At 39.8% G+C, this 19,930-nt stretch overlaps 2 protein-coding genes across 3 annotated transcripts; one reads left to right on the top strand and one right to left on the bottom strand.

Moving 5' to 3' along the window:
• Positions 1-708: 708 nt before the first annotated feature.
• On the bottom strand, positions 709-4,463 carry VCF1 (VCP nuclear cofactor family member 1). The gene is made up of 4 exons (XM_075216851.1): positions 4,302-4,463; positions 2,333-2,478; positions 1,577-1,667; positions 709-1,065 (listed from the first exon to the last, which is right to left on the bottom strand). Exons 2-4 carry the CDS (start codon positions 2,347-2,349, stop codon positions 847-849), a joined length of 327 nt encoding a protein of 108 aa, XP_075072952.1. The 5' UTR covers positions 2,350-2,478; positions 4,302-4,463; the 3' UTR covers positions 709-846.
• Positions 4,464-4,804: 341 nt separating this feature from the next.
• On the top strand, positions 4,805-12,640 carry MTNAP1 (mitochondrial nucleoid associated protein 1). Of its 2 annotated transcripts, XM_075216846.1 has the most exons (6): positions 4,895-4,968; positions 5,216-5,508; positions 7,436-8,734; positions 8,922-9,068; positions 9,284-9,400; positions 12,351-12,640. In XM_075216846.1, exons 3-6 carry the CDS (start codon positions 7,438-7,440, stop codon positions 12,377-12,379), a joined length of 1,590 nt encoding a protein of 529 aa, XP_075072947.1. In that variant the 5' UTR covers positions 4,895-4,968; positions 5,216-5,508; positions 7,436-7,437; the 3' UTR covers positions 12,380-12,640. The 2 variants fall into 2 exon arrangements, with proteins under 2 accessions (XP_075072946.1, XP_075072947.1); XM_075216845.1 differs by lacking the exon at positions 5,216-5,508 and having other exon boundaries at positions 4,805-4,968.
• The last annotated feature ends 7,290 nt before the right edge of the window (positions 12,641-19,930 follow it).

The raw sequence follows: 19,930 nt of genomic DNA, 5'->3' as shown, positions 1-19,930 counted from the left end.
GAACAGGAAACAGATTTTACCATTACACCAAAAGCTGTATTAAATTACACTAGAGAAGATAGATGGCTTTTACCCATAGTAGCACCAGAGACAACTGTGCTGCTGAGAAACCCATCCATATGTTGTATGCAACGAGCAAACGCTGTTGAACTTATTTAAGAGATGCATGGTATGTGCAAAATTCCATAGCCCATAGCAACCACATGATGGCTTTTCTTTTTTAAGCTGCCATAGAAAAACAGACAATCTTTTTCCTAGTGGACGCTGCACATTTTTACGCATAACTCCATTTTCTCTCTTAATCCCCCGTGGGGCATAAGACAACAATGCAAGTCTGTCTACACTAGAAGCCTAAAAGCAGATAACCAATTGGTTGCTCTGGATTAAGCCCCAAAGTGTGCTGTGGAGATTCCTGCTTTTGCAATGCACGGAAGTAACAGAAGAGCTATTACTGAAGATACTGTCCAAGACAAAAAGCCCTTTGTTACACGGCTTTACCAGAAAATTTAGGTGGAACAAAGCTAATATAAGCCCAAGAAGTGTTAATTTAGGTCACCTTCAAGGAAGAAAAAGAAAAAAAAGGGGGAAATGTACACACCAACTAAATTGACACGGCATTCACATTGTGGAAAATCACTTGTCCTAAAGCCTTAACATTTCTCTTTTCAGAAATAGGATAAATGAAATAAGCCAATAGAGAGGACAAAATTGAACAAGTAAGTGTTTACCTGGTTAGAAAGCAAACAGGCAACAGACTGTGCAGTTGCATTTGGGAAAAATATATAGACTTTAAAATTGGCATGAAACACAAAGTCCATTTGCCGAAAATACCCCAAGACTGACAGGTCAAGAGGAGGGACATCCCCGCTGCTGTAAGCTAGAGAAGTGAGCTTCTTTCAGGATCTGGTTGATGTGAACATAGGGTCCTTGATTCAGAGCGGACTGTTCTGGGACGGAGACTGACTGTGGAGTAGCTGGGCCTGATCCGGCCACTGTCTGCAGGTTCTCTGAACCGCTGCTTCTCCCAAGGCTGTAGTTGCTGCTACTGCTGTCGCTCCCTAAGGACTAGAGTAACAAAAGAAAACTTTGTAAGAGGATAGAAAAACAAGTCCCAAAATTTGTGGTCTTAGCCCCTACCACATCTAGATCTATGTGAAATCTCCAACACTGCTGAGAAAATTATCCCAAAAAGAAGACAATAAAAGCAAAAAACAAACAATTGAACTGTAGTGGGAACAGTATTATCTTGCCTTTCTATGAATCATAACAATTGGAAAATAAATGCCACATTTCTGTATAATCCAGGTAAATATGGTAAGTGAAGACTTTCATCATAATAGTTTTCTTTGTCAATATATGTAGCACACGGTAATGCCAGCTAAAAGGTGGCCATATGAGCAGATCAGTGACCAACTGTAGTACCCTGATCTATGGCACAATTATTGCGGGGAAGATGGCCACCCACACACAGATTGTGGTCATATATAGACCGCAGTTTCCACTAGCTGAACACATTTTATAAACGTCCCGCGCTATAATCAGAACCCTGGTATTCCTCCAGGACGGTGGCACTCACCTCTGTCTCAGCCTCCCAATCATGGAATGTGGAGCTCCTGTTGCTCCGTTTGGACTGTGGGTGCTGAGAGAACTCATTCCTCCGTCTCTTTCTGGAAGTAAAGTATATATAGAGTTTATTATACAGCACATATTAAGAGTATAGCAACAGATACAGCAATGGGCAGGATTATAGGTCTTGTTTGGGTGCTTACAGGTTAGTCATTTGTGATCTGACATTTTTTAAAAATGTAACTTGCAGCAATGTAAGATTATATAAAAATCCACATATACAAGATAAGAATTTGAGTGAGCCTCAATGTAAAAACATTTTCATGCAGAAACCCATTGGCAAGAAATTACTGCCATTGTTAGAATATTTTGTCATAAACAGAAAAACTAGAATACAAAGTCATTGCTGTTTATACAGCTAATATTTCAGTTTGTAGCTGCGGAGCCCACAAAGGCAGTGGCCACTGAGATATAATAAAAGTATATTAATATTATACAGAAAGGTGGCTGAAAACATGATTTTCATAACTGCGTAAAATAAGTGCATCCCCTATAAGACATTTTTTAGCTTGTCAGCAGAACCTATACAGCAGTTCTCCCCGATTACATATAGATAGAAACACACAAGAATGGATTAAAATTCAAGTTTGTGGGCTGTAGATTACAGATTGCATAACTTTTAGTTTAAATTTAATGGGGGAATAAAGGACACATTATTTTATGGGCAAATCTGATTTTTTGAGATCTATAAAAGTAACTTTCTGACCTGCTATCAGGCAACATCTGGCCTCTCGGCTCCGGCCGAACCGGGAACCACACACCGACAATGGTGAAACGAGATCCACAGGAAACAAGTAGAGAGAACGGTCTGTGGCAAGTGTCCACTTACAAATATGCGCTGATTATTCCAAGCTAGGAAAAAAAATTATGACATCAGAGGTCTGTCACAGAGGAGATGAACAGTCAGAGGAAAGGGTAAACAATATATGCTTGTATACAAAGATGGTTTTACATCAGTCTCAGCAAGTTGCCCTGCAGTATGTTCAGCTAATATATTAATCTAAATACTTAAAATGCAATGGGGACATTATCAAAACTGTTCTACAGGTAATTGTGAAGAATGTGTGAAGTAACACACAGCAAATGTTTGCTGTCATTTTCTAATCTACACAAGTACAATAACATTTCAGGGGTTTCTATTTAGTTGTTTGTTTTTTTTTGTCAATAACCGTTGTACTTTAAACAACAGATAGATCACAGAAACGCAAATGTTGTTAAAATATTTATCAAGGTGACCTATTAATCAAGTTTTAGTGACGGCCAGTAAAATAAGGAGACGTAAACACAGGGGAAACAAAAACATTCTGTGCAGCAAAAATATAAATTAATGATTTCTGCTAGTGCATCCAATATTGTCTACCAGGAGCGGATCTAGATTTTTTTTTTAAAGGGTGGGAGCAGGCAGAAGGTCCCTGCTAGGGGGAAGCCAATTGCCCCGAGCTACCCCCCCCCCCTTCCTGGATCCGCCACTGCTCTCTACCTCCTATCTCACGTGCCCTGTGGTTTCTTTGCTACCTCCTTATTACCTCATCATCTTCCTTCCCTCTACAGTCTCCAAACCACACTCTCCACGGACAACACTACGCTCTCCTTTGTTCCTCATGTCCACTGCCTGGGTGCCACCCTTGATTCCATTCTCTCTTTCACTTTCTACAGCCTGTCCATACCACCTTCGAAACATCACAAGCATAAGACCCTTTTTCACCTATGATGCTACCAAAACTCTTACCCACTCTTAGTATCTCTTACCTCGACTGTCGACTGAATGTCACATTGACTTAAAAACCAACTGATAACTACATTCTACTCCCACATCTAAAGGGGGAATTTAATTAGCTTGAGGTGCCATGATGTGTCTCCAGAAAGGTCAGCAGACACACATCTCCTCAGAGTTTTTCACCTCCACTCATTTTCCCTTGCATCTCAGAGACGCTTAGGAGAAAATTAGAGTTGATTTTGTACGGTACTGGCCAGCAATATGTGCAGCCAGACACTGAGGAGATGTCCAGTGGCACCTTGCAGCTAACTAAATTTCTATCCAAGACTTCACCCATGCTGCTCCCCAACTATGGGATCCAGGCCCACGTCCATTCAGACTCTCCACAGCACTCTGTTTTAAACACTTCTTAAAAACCCACCTGTTCATGAAAGCCTACCAGTCATACCTTACCTGTCTTAAGTACAGTATTATGTTATATTACCAACAATTCATGCATTCTGCCTTTTGGCTCACTACACCTTAGTAAAATGAGCCATTTCCCCACTGTAATGTGGTGCAGGTTTTTGCAGCACCATATAAACAAATAATAATATTGCGCCAATGCACCCAATATTGATGACAGTAAAACTGCGTGCTTTAGACACCATTACCCTGTTATAAACGTGTATAATGAATGAGGCCTAGTAATGTCTGTGGGTGTCGGGATGGGGCAGGTACATCAAAGTAGCTCTCCAGTTGTGGGGAGAATGGAGCTCCAGCCTGAGACAGTCAGGTCATGCTGTAGTTCGGTTACATCTAGAAGGCCACAGACCTACATGGAGGTTACAGCTGCTCAGTAAACGTCCTTACTGTCTCTTCCCTGCACAGATAGCGGTCTCGGCCTGTCACTGAGCTGTCTCCTACTTATCTGCACTGTCCTCCCACCTACCGCACCACTGAACCCTATCTCACTTACCTTCTGTCTCCCCCTGCCTGTGTCTGTCTGAGGCTACGGCCTCGGCTCCTCCCCGTCCAGCTCATGCTACTCATCCACTGGCAGAAGCTCTCAAGCCCCGCCAGACTCCATGCTACACACCGTGGCTCCCGCCGGATACAGGCCCCGATGACATCATGGCGTACGCCAATCTCACCAAGGGGCTACTGTGAGCCAATAGCAGCGCAGCATCGTAAATGTGTCGCTGGGCACAGAAGGCGGGCGGACATTTTGTTGGTTGGATTAAGAGCCATTTTTAATAATGGTGATTTCAAAAATGTATTTAAAGAGGTCAATGTCACTTGTTCGTTGAAAATAAATAAATTATATATATATATATATATATATATATATATATATATATATATATATATATATATATATATATATATATATTTATATTTAGCTTTAGCTTTAGAAGGCACATTTGCCTCTACCAACATGGCGAAGCCTATCTAGTGACTCCAGCCAGTCACAGCGGGCGGGGGTGTAACCACGAGACCTGACGTTTTGAATAACGTGTTGTAACTTGTCAATGGCTGTCGGCGGTTACAGAGCGGAGTGCGGCTTTACATGGGAGATGACCTTACTGCACCACACATTCCTATAAGTTTACTATTTGGGCAGAGTACTGCAATCAAGACTTTAGGTAACGTCTGACTTCATCGCATCTCTTACAGAAGCAGACTAACATCAACCTAATATTGTCTTACATTGGAAACTACAGTAAATATACATTGACCATTTAAAATAATTATTTTATACTTTGATACATTTTATTTTAGTTGAATTGTAAAATTTTAAACGTTTAATTTTTCTAAACTTGTCTATATTTGATTAATTTATGTAACCTGAATCCAAGAAATATTTAATTGATCATTTCCAACTTTCTACAGAATTTCCTCCCAGAATTTAGGCAGAGTGGAGGCAGTTAGGATAACAAAGTTTGGTTGGTACCCAAATATATTTTTTCTCCCTGGACCTCTCACCATCTATGTGCGCCCATGTTACAGAAAGTCTCTCTCCAAAAACTTTAATACATCCAATGATAATTTCCTGCATTGACAATTTCAATCCCCCCCCTGTGATAGAAGAGTAAGTTATGGGAGCTAATAATAAAAGCTACATACCTGAGCCAAGGATAATCGATAATGTGGTCAGAGATATGTTTCTTCCAGTGTTATAGCTGGTAAGTATTGTGATGTCATTCATTCTAGAATGGAAGGTCATAAAGGGCCGGAACAATGAACACTTATCTACCTCAAGGATGCTCGATGGATAAGCCATATTAGTTTGAATAAGTTAGCATTATAGGAAGTTCAGTTATTTTTATGATACCTATGGATAGGGCTCTAAATATGATGTTTATATTAGTCAACAGTTGTTCTATGTCCAGGTATATATTTTTGAATAGGCAATAAAAGTCAAACAATTTATCATAGGATATATGCAATGTTCTCCCAGCTCCTATTTCCCGGGTGCTCCATCCAGCTGTTTTTGCTTGTCGCCCAGCTCTTGCAGACCAACAGCGTCCTATTATAATGGAATAAACCATTGGTTGCCTGTACAAATAAAATATAAAAACACGTCTTCTAACATACAAAACCATTAACTTACTGTAAATCATATATATTGAAATAGTAAAGGAAAATTAAATAAAACAATAGTCCATAAAAAATGTCGTAAGTAGATGTTCTCTCCTCATTAAATACATGAAGTCTTCCAAGCAGAAATTCCAAATGTATTTTATGTAAAATGTAAACAGAAAAATAGTTTTCAGCAGTTTCTTTTGTGGACCAAAAATCAGCTGCAGAGCAAGATGAGCTGGAGAAGAGTCCTAGGATGATGAGAGGACTACTGCAGTGTACCTATCATCATCACAAAATAAACTGCTGAAATGTATATATATTCAATATATATGATTTACAGTTTGTGTATATAGATTGTGTAGTGCCTTGTTGATGTAAGTCCTGTCTGTGTATATTGATGTCTGTTAGTGGGGTATAGTGATTTCCCTGATTTACATTGTAGGCAGCCACAAGATTTAGGAGCGCTCCTACTCGTATGTAATTCCTTTTTGTCATTAAAAAAACTGCACCAACACACATCTGTTCCCTTGTCTCAAAATGTCTACCTACTCGGCCCCTCCTCTCTGTCCAAGATTTGCTGCTCTCATCCACACTCATTACCTGCTCCCATTCCGGATTACAATACTTTTTTCAGGGTGCACCAACTCTGTGAAATTCCCTCCCTTACACAACAAGACTTTTCCATTGACTCCAAACATTCATGCTCTCCATGAAAACTCCTCTCATCTCTACCAAATTCCTGAGTCACCTTTTTAACCTCCTGAGTCTCTTCTATCCCATGCACTACATAGTTCACATAAGCTTACATTTATTATCCTTCTATATTTACAAACCCTCTGACCCCAAACTGGATCACATAGCTACACTAAGCACTTTTTTCCAACGCTATCTGGCTGATTCAATCATAAGTGCACTTAACCTCATCTATAAAACTCCTATTTCTGTATAGATTGTAAGCTTGCGAGCAGGGCTCTCTTACTGCTTTGTCTGTCTTTTAATACCCGGTTTTGTTGTCCCGAATTGTAAAGCGCTATAGAGGATGCTGGCACTAGCCTCTCTATATTAGTGATAATAATTATAAAGGTAATTGCCTCCCAGGCTTCTGCAGACATTGAGAGCAGGGTTGCTTTTTCTGCTTTCCTTACCAGATAAGCTTGTATGTACTTACGTAATTTTGCTGTATGTGTTATACAGGGCGCTGCGGCAGCCTTGTGGTGCCTTATAAATAAAAGATGACTATAATAATAATATGAAGATGTGCTGCTATAAAATAGGTGTCTTACTTGTCATAACCCCGCCAAGCCACATGCTTTGTAGCCAGCCCTTGAGTGAAGCATAACTAGATAATAAACTACATTGTTACTGAATTAATCAAAGAGGAAGTATATATTCCCATCCTTTGATGGATCCCATTTAGCTATCACCAGTTGATCTTACAGTGATATAATCTAGGAAGTGCTTATAAATGTACTTACTCAGATTTTATTTAAACCGCAGAGAAACTGAATATGTGTCTGTTCCTTTTAGAAATGAAAGATCAATCCTCTCCCACTGAGCTCTGCCCATTCTGCGGGAAGGCTTTTAAGAGGCTGAAATCCCATTTACCCTACTGTAAGATGGCTGACACCAGGAACAAGTCACCGGCTATGGACCACACAAATAAAAATACAACAGCAGTTTCCAAAGTGGCTGTGAAAAATGTGAATGCAATGTTGCCTGGTGAAGTAGCAATACAGGATTCAAAACTCAAAGGGAAAAGTAAGACTGATGTTACTGAGCACGTGGGGAGACCTAAAAAGCAACTTCAGAAAGACAATGCAACATCATCATCTCAGATAACCCAACCAAAGATGACAAAACCGGCATTACGGAGTAGAGTGCCCTGTGTGACACAACAGAAAGCTATAGAGAGCACAAAAGGACAGTGTTCAAAAAAAGATGTAGACAATATTAATTTGGGAAAACCAAATGACAATGTTAAATCAGTCCTTACAGAAGACAGCACTGAAAAAAATGTTTGTATAGATTATTTAAAAAAAGATCTAACAGCTCAGACATTATCTGGAACCAATGAGGTGGCTACATTATTAAGGGAGCAAAGCCAGGCGCCTGTACCAGTGATGGCACCATCTGCAAAGGTCTTGTTAGACATTTCAGCAAGATCCGATACTGAGAGGAAAGTGCCAGCTATTGCAGGAACAGTCAGTATGAACAATACCTGGCAGAACCTTAATGCGAGGTGTCGACAAGTTTTAAATGAGTCTTTTGGAGGAACTGAAAAGGAGTGTGCTAGATTACCTGACCAGTTTTCCGAAAAGACAGGACATAACACACAAGGAGGTGTGGCTAATAATAGCATTGTATTATGGGATCAATTTCAAAGTTCCCTCACTGATAAACCCTTCCATGAACAAGGGAGCCTAGTCTTGCAGCAGTGTTCAGAGACAAGTTCTCCTTGTACTGAATCCTCCCTGGTTTCCATTTATGGTCTGTCTAGCACCTTGGTCCAGGAAAGCTTTGACACACAATTATTACCTAGTATCTCTCCCACATTACACTCAGAGAATATGCATAAAACTGCAATGTGTAACATACCAGAAGTGGATTCTATTGGGAAGTACATGGAGAGCAACCTGGACTTGCTGTCCCCACAAAAGATTGTACCTGTTGTGGATGTGGAACCAGAAAATAGCACATTAGGACTGCAGTGGATCCCTCATCTGTATTCTAATTACGTCAGACAATGTATTGCTCCTGGGAGACAAGATCAGTGGAGTCTGGACCAGAGATGGAGCGAAATAAAAGAGCCAACAGAATTAAAGCCTGGTAAATTGCACCAATGAACATGGATTTAGAATAAGCTTGTCAGTCCTACCAGCCCTCCATACTTTGCGTGCTTGTGTATTCAACTGTAAACATAGCTGCCATGTCTCTCTAAGCCTGTTCAACTTACCCTGTCAGTTCTCTTCCCCATGACTAAGTAGACTTAACATATTCCTTATCTTTGTCCCAGAGCTTTGCAAGCCTGCGTGCTGCAAGTCTGTTACAGACAGCCAGTTAGCGTCCAGGCACCTGATGGATGTCAGACTTGGGAAGCTTCCTACCTGGTTGGCTGACCAAAGATTTTCAATGAAGAGGTTTCCAGAATTAGTTCAAAATGGTGAGAGAGATCACATAGGGCCTAAACAAACAAATGTGATATAACCTATAGCAACCAATTAGAAGTTTTAAAATAAAAGCAATTATCTGATTAGTTGTTATGGCATACATTACATTTGTGAAGTTTGGACTACATTATTAAATAAACCTGAAAATGTATTAACTGCTCATCCTAAACTTCTGTCAGACATGTTACATCTTTGCTCTTACTTACAGCTTGGGGACGATACTACAACAAGTATATCAATGTGAGGAAAGGTGGGGTTGGAGGCCTTGCTATGCTTCTTGCCGGGTACTGTGTCCTGAGCTATTCATGGAATTTCCATCATATAAGTAAGATTGGGCCTTATTTTGATTTCTAAATTACTCAATATAAGAATATCAGCATTCTCAGGGGAAAATATTTGTGAAAACTGGAGAAAGTGGATGCCAATATCTAGTTGGTTGCTTTTTTTGCCTTGCATCTGTTTTCTTAAACGTTGCCTTGTAGCTTTTCCTGGAGCATCTATGCAGAGCGTCATGTCTAAATGTATATAACACGGCATATTCTGACATTGTTATCCATTATAAACAGTTTATGATATGTCAATAGGCCACCAATACCAGTTCATAGATCATAGATCAAGTTATAGCACAGTTTTTCTGCATGGCCAAATCACTGATTGGTTAACATGCACTGATTCAGACCCCTGCAAATAGTAAAAAAATCTTATATATAAAAATCTGCACCGATTGGGATGAAACCAAGGGTCCTGGTTAGACCTCCCTAATGTACGCTGGGCAGAACATTGACACAGGGAGCCTGTTCTGGCCCTTCCACTGGATGGATTTGGATGACATTTAATACAAAAATAACACTGGGCAGCCACCTCATGGGTGTGTTGAAGAAGCTGCTAAGCTGTCTAATTATTTTTTAAAGGTTGACAGTTACATCCAACTCATTGATAACTTAATGACTTGAAGATTTAAACCCAGGCAACACCGGGAACTTCAGCTAGTAAAGAAAAATAAATAAATCACATTTTGTTTAATTGAGTTAGTTGGCCCTGTAAGTGTCAAAATATTATTCATACCCACGTAGAGTATTTGTGCAATACATTCCCGATTTCATGTTGGCATAAGCGGGTTTTCCTAATAGATTTTAGTGTGTGACAGGGACAGAATTTGGGAGGTATGCTTTACTAGACAATTAAAAAAATTATGTTCTACCTTTCTATGCTAGTATGGAGAGCACATGGATCCATATGTTTAGATTGATACAAGTTTATAAAGTGAAAACAATGTTCTGTATAAACCTTATTAAAATAGAGAGCACTTTATGTCCAGTATAACCATTACCACATTTTCTATAGTCCACTATGTCTTTAGTTACCACTCTTTATTTTATATTCCCAAATCCAGTTAATTCAGTCTTTCATGACTGCATTTGCAATTATGCACAATGGTACTCCACCAGCCAAATATTATAAATCTTGTAAATAGGATTTTTGAAGGGAGGTGGCCACAATCAGTTTGTTATAGTACTTTGAAGTGTCTAGTCTACTCCATGTAGCTCTTGTATGTGTTCAATGGAGATGCTCAAACATTTTGTCCAAATTTCATCGCTTACATGGCCATGAACATGTTCACATCTACTAGGGTTAATTGTGTTAGCAGTCAATTAATCTACTAGTATGTTTTTGGAATATAGGTGGAAACCCAACACAAACAAGGGGAAAACATACAAACTCTACACAGATAAGGCCCTGGTTGGGAATCGATTTCATGACCCCAGCACTGTGAGGCAGAAGTGCTAACCACCAAGCTTTATACTTTATCAACCTCATATGTATTTGTTCTTTGTTTATATATATACAAGTTAACCCGTGCATGATACTCATGCATTCTAGTCAAATCAAGCTACTTAAGGTCTTAAAAAGGTTCTTGTCATGCATTTGGGCCTAGCCCAGGCCTCCTCAGGGGAAGAGCGTTACTTCCCGATGCAAGCGCCCTTTTTAATGTGTGTTCATGAGGTAAAATTACCTCACGAAAATGAGTTTGAGCCCTCAACTCGTAAATTTAGCCTTTACTACCCCTCCCACGGGGGGAAGGGGGGATGATGGAAGTTAACTGACTAAACTATTCTAATTTTTTGGTCAAATAATGTCAGTATACCAAATTTCAGGTCAATTGGATGAGCCCTTTCTGAGAAAATAGTTTTTTCCACACACTAACACACGCCGCTAGGCTTTTACTTTTATATATTAGATAATGCTAAGAATTTAGTAGGTCAGTGTATAACTCCGCCCAGCAGGTGGCGCTGCAGCTTGTTTTGTCTTTTTCCATACAGACTAACATACTCCGCTAGGCTTTTATATTATATATATATATATATATATATATATATTGTGTGATATGTAACTGACTGTCCAGTGCTGCAGAATTTTCAGACGCCTTGCAAATAAACAATGATAATGGGATATGGTGCTTTTTTTATTTAATTATTTTTTACATCTGATTAGTATGCAGGCTCTTCTGTCCAAGCCTAGCACCTGTTAGAAAGATTTATTTTAAACGAAGAAGTCCTTTCAGATAATATTTTAGAAATGCAATATTTTCATTTATCCAGGCTTTTGAGTCACAAGCCCTTATTGGTTTTAAAAGTTATTATTGGTTTATTGTGATGCTCTATCTCGGATATTGGCTCTATAGAATATTTAGTTGCAGGCTAAATGTCTTTGAGAACAGTGATTCAAGTACCTAACATTAGCAAGCAGGGAACATCATGATTAAAAGCAAAAAAAAAAAGGAAATTAAAAGAAAAATGTTCAGCTGACTACAAACTGTTACATTGTAGATGACCACTTGCTTGATAAAGCATTATTACAATATTCTGTAACAGGCTGTATCTGTGGAACAGTTACATATGAGAAATTCAGTACTAATTGATGCAGTCAGAATTTTGCAGACAAAAACTGCAGCATGCATTTTTTTCTGCATTTGGCTTGGGACTGAGCATTTTATCTTTCTTTATGTCTTGTTCATCTCTGGGTCCCCAGTTTTATCATCTGTAGCCAATTGGATCATCAAATACTCAATACTCACTGTACTTTAAGTTTTGTTAGTGCATTGGAAGAGGTGACTGCATTGACTGAATGCAACAGGACAATGTCCTGATGCGGGGAAAGGAATGAAGGGGAACCAAATTGCACAGTAGTAGTGTCGCAAGACTCCTGTCAGCCTGATGGGGGGTCAACTTGATTATGTAGCTATAGATATTAATATTTACATATTTCTTTTTCAGAACAAGATCGTTGGAGAAAATACCATTGAGAACTTTCCAACTAACCCACCTTAGCTGGCCCAAAACATTTCTCATTACACTCACCAGCCCCCCAGAATCCATTGCAACAGTTGTGCTAAAACTGTTAATGATCATAAAAGTTCCTTTTTGAACGTTGGCACTGAATCCGTTATTTTGTCAGATCTTTTAACTTTTATTTTAGGTTCTAGTTTACAAAACATGGTAAAGTCATATGAAGAAGAATATGTATGTGAGTTAAATATGTATTTAATAAAAACCTTCAGACTGAACTTTGATTACATGTATTGCACCATCATACTCTTTACACTGTGTTGTAATAACAATCCTACAGCAAAAATTCGTATAGAGAGACATCAAGCACAATGAAAAGGTATTTATTGGTAAAGAAATATTTAAACAAAAATTAGGTTGACTATTACACAACTCTCAAATTTATAAAAGGACACACTTGAAAAATGTAAACCTGGACCGAAACACTGCGGACTAAGATGCTTTTTTTTACTTATGGAAAGTCCTATGTCTTCACTTATCTTACAGATATAGATAAGACAAGAACACAATCACAACTGCAAATAAGCATGTTAAATAGATATTTATATTTGAAATAAATGCAATAAGTCTTAATCAAATCCATAAATTTATTGGTGCAGCTTCCCTTGTAGCATCTAGAAACCTAGTATACAATTGTAAAAGCAGGGAGTACAACAGTGAATTATGTAAATCACCATACAGACTATCTGGATAAATTTGTTTACCTGAATAGGAATCCATAGTTTCCTTCAACGTGATTGAGATGCAAGATATTTCATGGAGAAATATAATTATATGTCCATCGCTAATAAAAAGAAGAAGCCGGTGGCAGAATAGTGAAGTGTATATAAAACCTATAATTTACATCAAAATACACAGTACTGCGTACAGTTAAATATTTTATCTGGGTGGGCCCAAAGACACTTAGCATTAATTATTATAACGCCCCTCTTTCATCTTGAAGGGAAGTATAGCATGTCACAAATGTTCTGCCTTCAAAGACAGATCAGGAAGCCGCACCCAACGCGTTTGTATTTATAATACTTTGTTAGGGTAGTTTTTCCATTTTAAGTCCTGTGTGTACATTTCTCTTCCAAATATAAATGTTATTGTATTTTAATCAGTATCATCATAAATCACATTGTTGCTTATTTAATTACTTCATGCTCAGAGAAATGTGCAGATGATTGAGAGCTAGCATCTCATTGGCTGCTATGGATTATAGCAAGTGTTCAACTTGAAGAAGTTACATCATGTGCAGTATTTAAAAAAAAAAATAACTGCATAATAGAGAAACAGATTGTTCATATCAATTAAAGCAGCAATCCCATGATTTGTTTTTTTTGTTTTTTAACAAATCACTGCAGTAGGCTAGAAGAAGAACAACAACAACATTTACCATTTCCCTTTGTTTTTTTTCTTCAGGCTGCGATCAGTGATTTATGAGGCTGGACTACCCTGGTAACCCTCACATGGCACATGATATAGTGAGACTGAAACATCCCTCTGTCTGCACAGAAACCTCCTCCTTCTCTCTGGCATCACATGATGAGCTGTGAGCCTGTGTGTAGCAGACTGACTGTCCGTCAGCCATTTTTGTTTGCCAACCAGAAAGCTTTTGAAAAAGAGATAATGATTTGTAGAGGAGGATAGTGAAGAAAAGTGACAGATGCATGCTTAAAAAGGAACTTAACTTGCTACTTAAAAGGAAAGAAAAAGCTAATTCGGGATTGTTGCTTTAAATAGTATCTATTACAATAACATGCATTCAGCAGTGATGGCATAACTGACTATGCCGAGCCAAGACAAAATATTGTATAACTCTGGGTACACACTACGTGACCATTAATGCATTGTGTGCCTCCTATCACTTTGTGTGTGTGGGGGGGGGGGGGGGGGGGGAGTTGTAATAGAGTGCAAGGAGAAGACCTCTCCAAACCCTAATTGAAGTGCATGTTTTGCACACACAGCTTTCATCACTGCAGTACACACTATTTTGAACATTCGATTAACCCCAATCACTAGCATAGCTGTTAGCACACCATTAACCCTTTAATTAAAATATGCATATGTTTACGGGTCAACAACAAAAATAATTAAACAACAGTGAAGTGCAAACAAGCAGGGAATCACTTCATAGCGGAGCATAAAGTAAAATGTGATTAGCAGGTGCAATGGAAGTCAAGATCTATGAGGATGTGGTCCTTCATACAAGGTTATGAAGACGGTGTAGAGGACACTGCAGGATCAGCAAGGACAAACGGTTTTCAAAACAGACATTTCAGTAGGTCAACTCAAAGCATTACGGATCTTAAAATAAGAGTTTCTCCATAAAGTGCTTGTTTTGGGCAGATTGGAGGCTTAATTTGTACTGATTTATAAATCAGGATTTTTAACCCCACTGTAAGACAGGTAGTCACAAGCTGTGGATAGTTTGATTGAAGAGAGGAATAGGACATGCCTCCAGACTTCTTGTAGCCACACCCCTCTGTGCCCTTTGTACTAACCCTGCTTTAAACCAGCATAACTTTCAGAGTGGCACCTCTCTTGAATCCATTTTCAAACCTATATTCCAAACAAATGCCCAACATTATTTTCAATTAATTTAAATAGACCTGAAATGAATAGGACAAGTTGGAATAGGATTTATGATAAAAAGAGCATTATGGGGTTTCACTAGATTTAAGTCCTCTGGCCTACTTACTTTGGATCAGGGCAGCTGACAGTGTGCTGAGACAAGATAGAAAACAATCCAGGGATGGATTAAAGTGTTGCTTTAATTTGATCGTCACAGGAACACAACACACAGGATCACATGATGCAGGTGTATCAGTAAACTAACAATGAATTCCAGAAGACCACACAAATGGAGAAGCAATCCTTATACCAGTGGTTCCCAAACTTTTTCAGTTCGCAGCACCCTTAGAGTCTCCATAATTTTTTCAAGACACCCCTCCAAAACAATTACTGAGCTGTCCCATTTTATAAGTAGTTGGGTCAAAATAACGTAATAAGTATTTAGGTCAGGACAGAAATACTTTGTAAGTTGTTTGCAAAAATAGTACACATAAATCCAAGGGAAAAGAATATTTTTATGTATTTTTTCAATTATATTTTTGTCAAAGAATAATTTACATCTGATATTAAAAGGAATAAGATCAAACAAAATAAAACAGCATGTACAAAAATCATTCAGTCCCTTCATCCTCACACAGTGTGCCCTCCTTCACCCCTTTAAACTTTCACCATGTGCCCCTTTAATCTGTGGAACTCTGTGCCCCCTTTGCCCCAAGGAGAGTCAGTTATTTTTGTTTTGCTCTGCCTCTTTCCACCTCAGTTTATTTTCTTACCTTTTACTTGCCTTTCTTTCTTCTGTTCTGTCTTCTTCTGTTCTGTCTCCTTCCGTTGTTGCTCCTCGCTGCACTGTTCACTGACGTGACGTCACGCCCGACATGCAGTGCAACAGAGCAGAGAGGGTTTTTTTTCTTCTTTCCTCCGGCCGGCGACCAAGCGGGGGGAGGGTGGCAGGCAGAGGGGAGCGCATGGCGCATCCCAATCACCACAGGCTCGCGACACCCCTGTGACCACTGGGGAGCCGCGGCACACAGTTTGGGAACCGCCGCCTTATACCATTCATACCACTTATTATAACATACCTCTATATTCAATTCATACTATTGCAACTCCAATTAAAATCATCCCTCATTATGACAATAAAATTACAAGCACAACCCCTTACAGTAGCTGGCACTGACCTTCAAAGTCCCAGTTTGTCACAAGGGCAACTCATTTTCACTCTTCTGTGTTAGTAACCCAGCATAAGGTTCTCTACTAATTATAGCTACAGATACCATTTCTTGTGAGAAAGGCTTTTAATCCATTTTTATTAATTGTATTGAAATTGGCATGACCAGTGCATGTTGAAAGGTATTTCACTGCTTAACTGCCCTTACAGTAAAGAATATGTGACTGTAAAACCTCTTCTGTTCACAACTGATGACCATTTCTCCTTTTTAGGTCTTTGGTACAAATTAAGTATTGACCTAGAATCTACTATATAAATGCCTAGTGGCGTGTGTAGGGGGAAAAAAAAAACCAAGCTGCAGCGCCACCTGCTGGGCAGAATTATACACTGACCTATATATTTCTTGAAGGAGAAGTGACAGTTGGGAGTGGTTGGTGGTTGCCGGGGGTGACAGTGGGGGGTTTTTAACACCTTAAGTAGCTTGATGAAGGATGTGGCGATGAAGATGAAGGATGAGGTGATGGAGAAAAATGATGAGGTGGTGACATGTGGACAAAAACCACGTTAAAAAAGGGCGCTTGCGTCGGGAAGTAACGCTCTTCCCCTGAGGAGGCCTGGGCTAGGCCCAAATGCATGACAAGAACCTTTTTAACACCTTAAGTAGCTTGATTTGACTAGAATGCATGAGTATCATGCTTGGGTTAACTGGTAGCTTTATATATGTAGTGCTCCTTTATGCCAAGTACTATTAAGTCGAATACACCTATGGTTAAGATTATTGTTCCAGGAGATTGGATCATACAGTAGCTGCTAGTTTGGATGGTTCAGATGCAGGATTTCAAGAGGAGTGTTTCCACAGAATGCTACCCTGGGGGTGTGGCTATCATTTGAGGCAGTGCTGCTCTCCAACTCTTCCCATCCCCTTCAAATGCATGGGCAATTGTAGCCAACTGTCCTGATTCTGGTAGGACAGTCATAATTTTGTGTGACTGTCCTGCTTTGTCCCAACTGCAAGGATAGTTGAGAGGCATGTCCTGCTTCACATTGTATTGCGTTTTAAAGGCAAGCTGCTGGCATCTAACTATAGTGTATGCTGCTTAACAAGTAGAACAGTGTGAAGCATGACATGCATCCCAACCATCTTTGCAGTCAGTATAAAGTCCTGACTTAGCCGAACAGTCACAAAACATCGTGACTGCCCCACCTGAATTAGGACAGTTAGCAGACTGTGCTGATCTCTCCTACCGTTTCTTGAGCTCCAGTGCTACATGTCTGTATGGCCTTTTGTCAAATTTTAAGATGAACACAGATAAAACAGAGGCTCTCGTCCTCAATATTCCCCCTGATATTCAGCAACATTTATAATCTACTTTCAAATTTTATTGGCAACCTCAGAAAATTAAGTATTTAGGTAACCACCTATCTAAACAATATGACAATTATTTACAGCCAATTTCTCCCCCGATCGCTATTCTAAAGAAGGACCTGGAACTCTAATTTTATTTCCTGGGTCACTACTGTGAAAATGAACTTGCTCCCCAGTCTGCTCTACTTGTTCCAGGCATTGCCAGTCCAAGTGCCTTCCACCACTCAAATATATCCAATCAAATATCTCATGTTTTAGATGGTCTGGGAGGCAACGCTTCTTCGACACTCTTAAGAACAGGGGACCCACAAAAATACTTTTATCTACACAGCTCACCCAAGCCATCCTTGCACATGGGGTTGCAGGTTGATGTCATGTGCAATAAGTCCCCCTCAACATCACCCTACACCCTATTCTGGCTAGAGGCCAAAGAACTACTCCCTTTGCTTCATCTGCCCCACATGATTCGGTTGAACCCAGATCAATGGTCTCATTTGTGAAGTGGTTGCCAAGTCCTTTATATGTACTCTGATTAAAGAAAATTCCTATAAGACTTACCCCAACATGTTGAGGGCGAACCTGTCATTCCCGACGCACTTATAATCCCAAATGTTGTAAAAAGTGATGTCCAACAATTGCAATGAATGAAAAACCCGGAACCAGTAAATGACGTCACTGTCAAATGCGACGCTATTATTCCTGCTGTTAAGGGAGTAATGGAATGAGGCAGCTCCAGTACAATGGTTTTTTTTTTTAAAGTTTTATTTTTGAAATAGTCAAACAACAAAGTACAACCAACATTGAGAGCATGAAAATATAGGCATAATAATCATACAATAATTATGACCAGTGTAGTCACAAGATCACTCTATGCAGAGGTGACATTTATATGGAATGAAAAAGTCGACCAAGGATTTTATATAAAAGAACAGAAAGAGAAGAGAAAAATAAAAAAAGAGAGAAGAGTGGCTAATGGTCCATGGTAGCGATAAGGGTAAATGGGAGGATGAGGCAGGAATAGGGAGAGTGCAGAATCAGGTGAGGTCACAAGTAAGGAGAGCGGGCTTGGAAAAAAGCCATGGGCCCACACCTTGGTGAAGGCTCTCGAAGAATTGCGAATAACGCTGGTCATATATTCCATGCGTTGGGTCTGCCATACTCATTTAATGGGTGGGGGGGCCTGTTGTCGCCAGTCTGCAGTGATTTGGCAGGTAGCTGCAGATATTATATGCCGAACTAACTTGTTCTGATGGCGGGTCGTCGAGGGTGCTCCCAAGGTTAGAAGAAAACATTTGGGCTCCAGAGAGATATCAATCTGAAGGATTGAATCAATTGCTTAACCTCAGTCCAAAAGCGAGTAAGCTTTGGGCACCCCCACCAGATATAGTGGAAGGTGCCCTCCTGGGAGCAACCCCACCGATCAGAAGAGTCATGGAGGATCTTATGAAGACGTGAGGACACATAGTACCACCAGTACATCACCTTGTAAGAATTTTCTTTTCATACAAATCGAACTGGAGGCTGCGTGTTCATAAATTTCAGACCATTCTACGTCTAGTAAAGTTTCACCAAGGTCTCTTTCCCAAGAAAGTTCATTGGATTCCCTAAGGCCTAAAGTGGACAGGGCAAGTTCGTAATCTATTGTAGAAATTAGACATTTTGTAGAGGTTCACCATAGGCAAAGGTTCTCAAAGGTGGTGAGAGGGCGGGGGGAAAGGCGTGCTTTGACACTATTATGTTAGTGGCATATCTGTAAATATTGATAGAAATATTTTGAGGGGATGTGGAGGTGAGCGTGACTATCAGAAAATTGAGTGAATGTCAGAGTAAGGGTGAGGTCATTGAGATATCTGACACTCTGCGAGAACAATGCTTGAAAACATTTTTTTAGAAGTCTAGGAGAAAAGTCAGGGGAGTTAAATAACGGCAACATTGGGGTGGGGTGAGGAGAGAGGCCAAATTTTTGGGAGTAGAAGTACCAGATTGACAGGGAATGTGAGATGACTGGGTGAAGGGAGCGTTTTGGTCACCAAGCCCTTGGGAGTCAGAGGAGAGAAGAGAGTGAAAGCATTCCCAGACTCTCAGCCTTAATACGAGTCCAAACTCTGGCATCATTGAAACTACACCATAGGACACACTGAGTGAGGCGGAGATGTAATAGCGACGGAAATCGGGGATACCCAAACCTCCCCGTGTAGACCTCCGAAGAACCTGGACGCGGACTCGAGGACGCTTTTCTGACCACATGAAGTGAGAGACTTGAAACTGTAGACATAATGGGGAACACGTATAGGCAGGGTCTGGAAGAGGTAAAGGAGCTTTGGGAGGACATTCATCTTAACAGCATTTATACGGCCAGTCCAAGAAATAAATAAGTATGACCACGTGGCAAGGTCTCGCTTTATCTGGGCAAGAATG

This window comes from Mixophyes fleayi, chromosome 6, assembly GCF_038048845.1.
Source record: "Mixophyes fleayi isolate aMixFle1 chromosome 6, aMixFle1.hap1, whole genome shotgun sequence".
NCBI lineage: Eukaryota > Metazoa > Chordata > Amphibia > Anura > Limnodynastidae > Mixophyes > Mixophyes fleayi.
The sequence above is the reverse complement of the archived record's forward strand: the minus strand, read 5'-3'. Positions and strand labels throughout refer to the sequence as shown.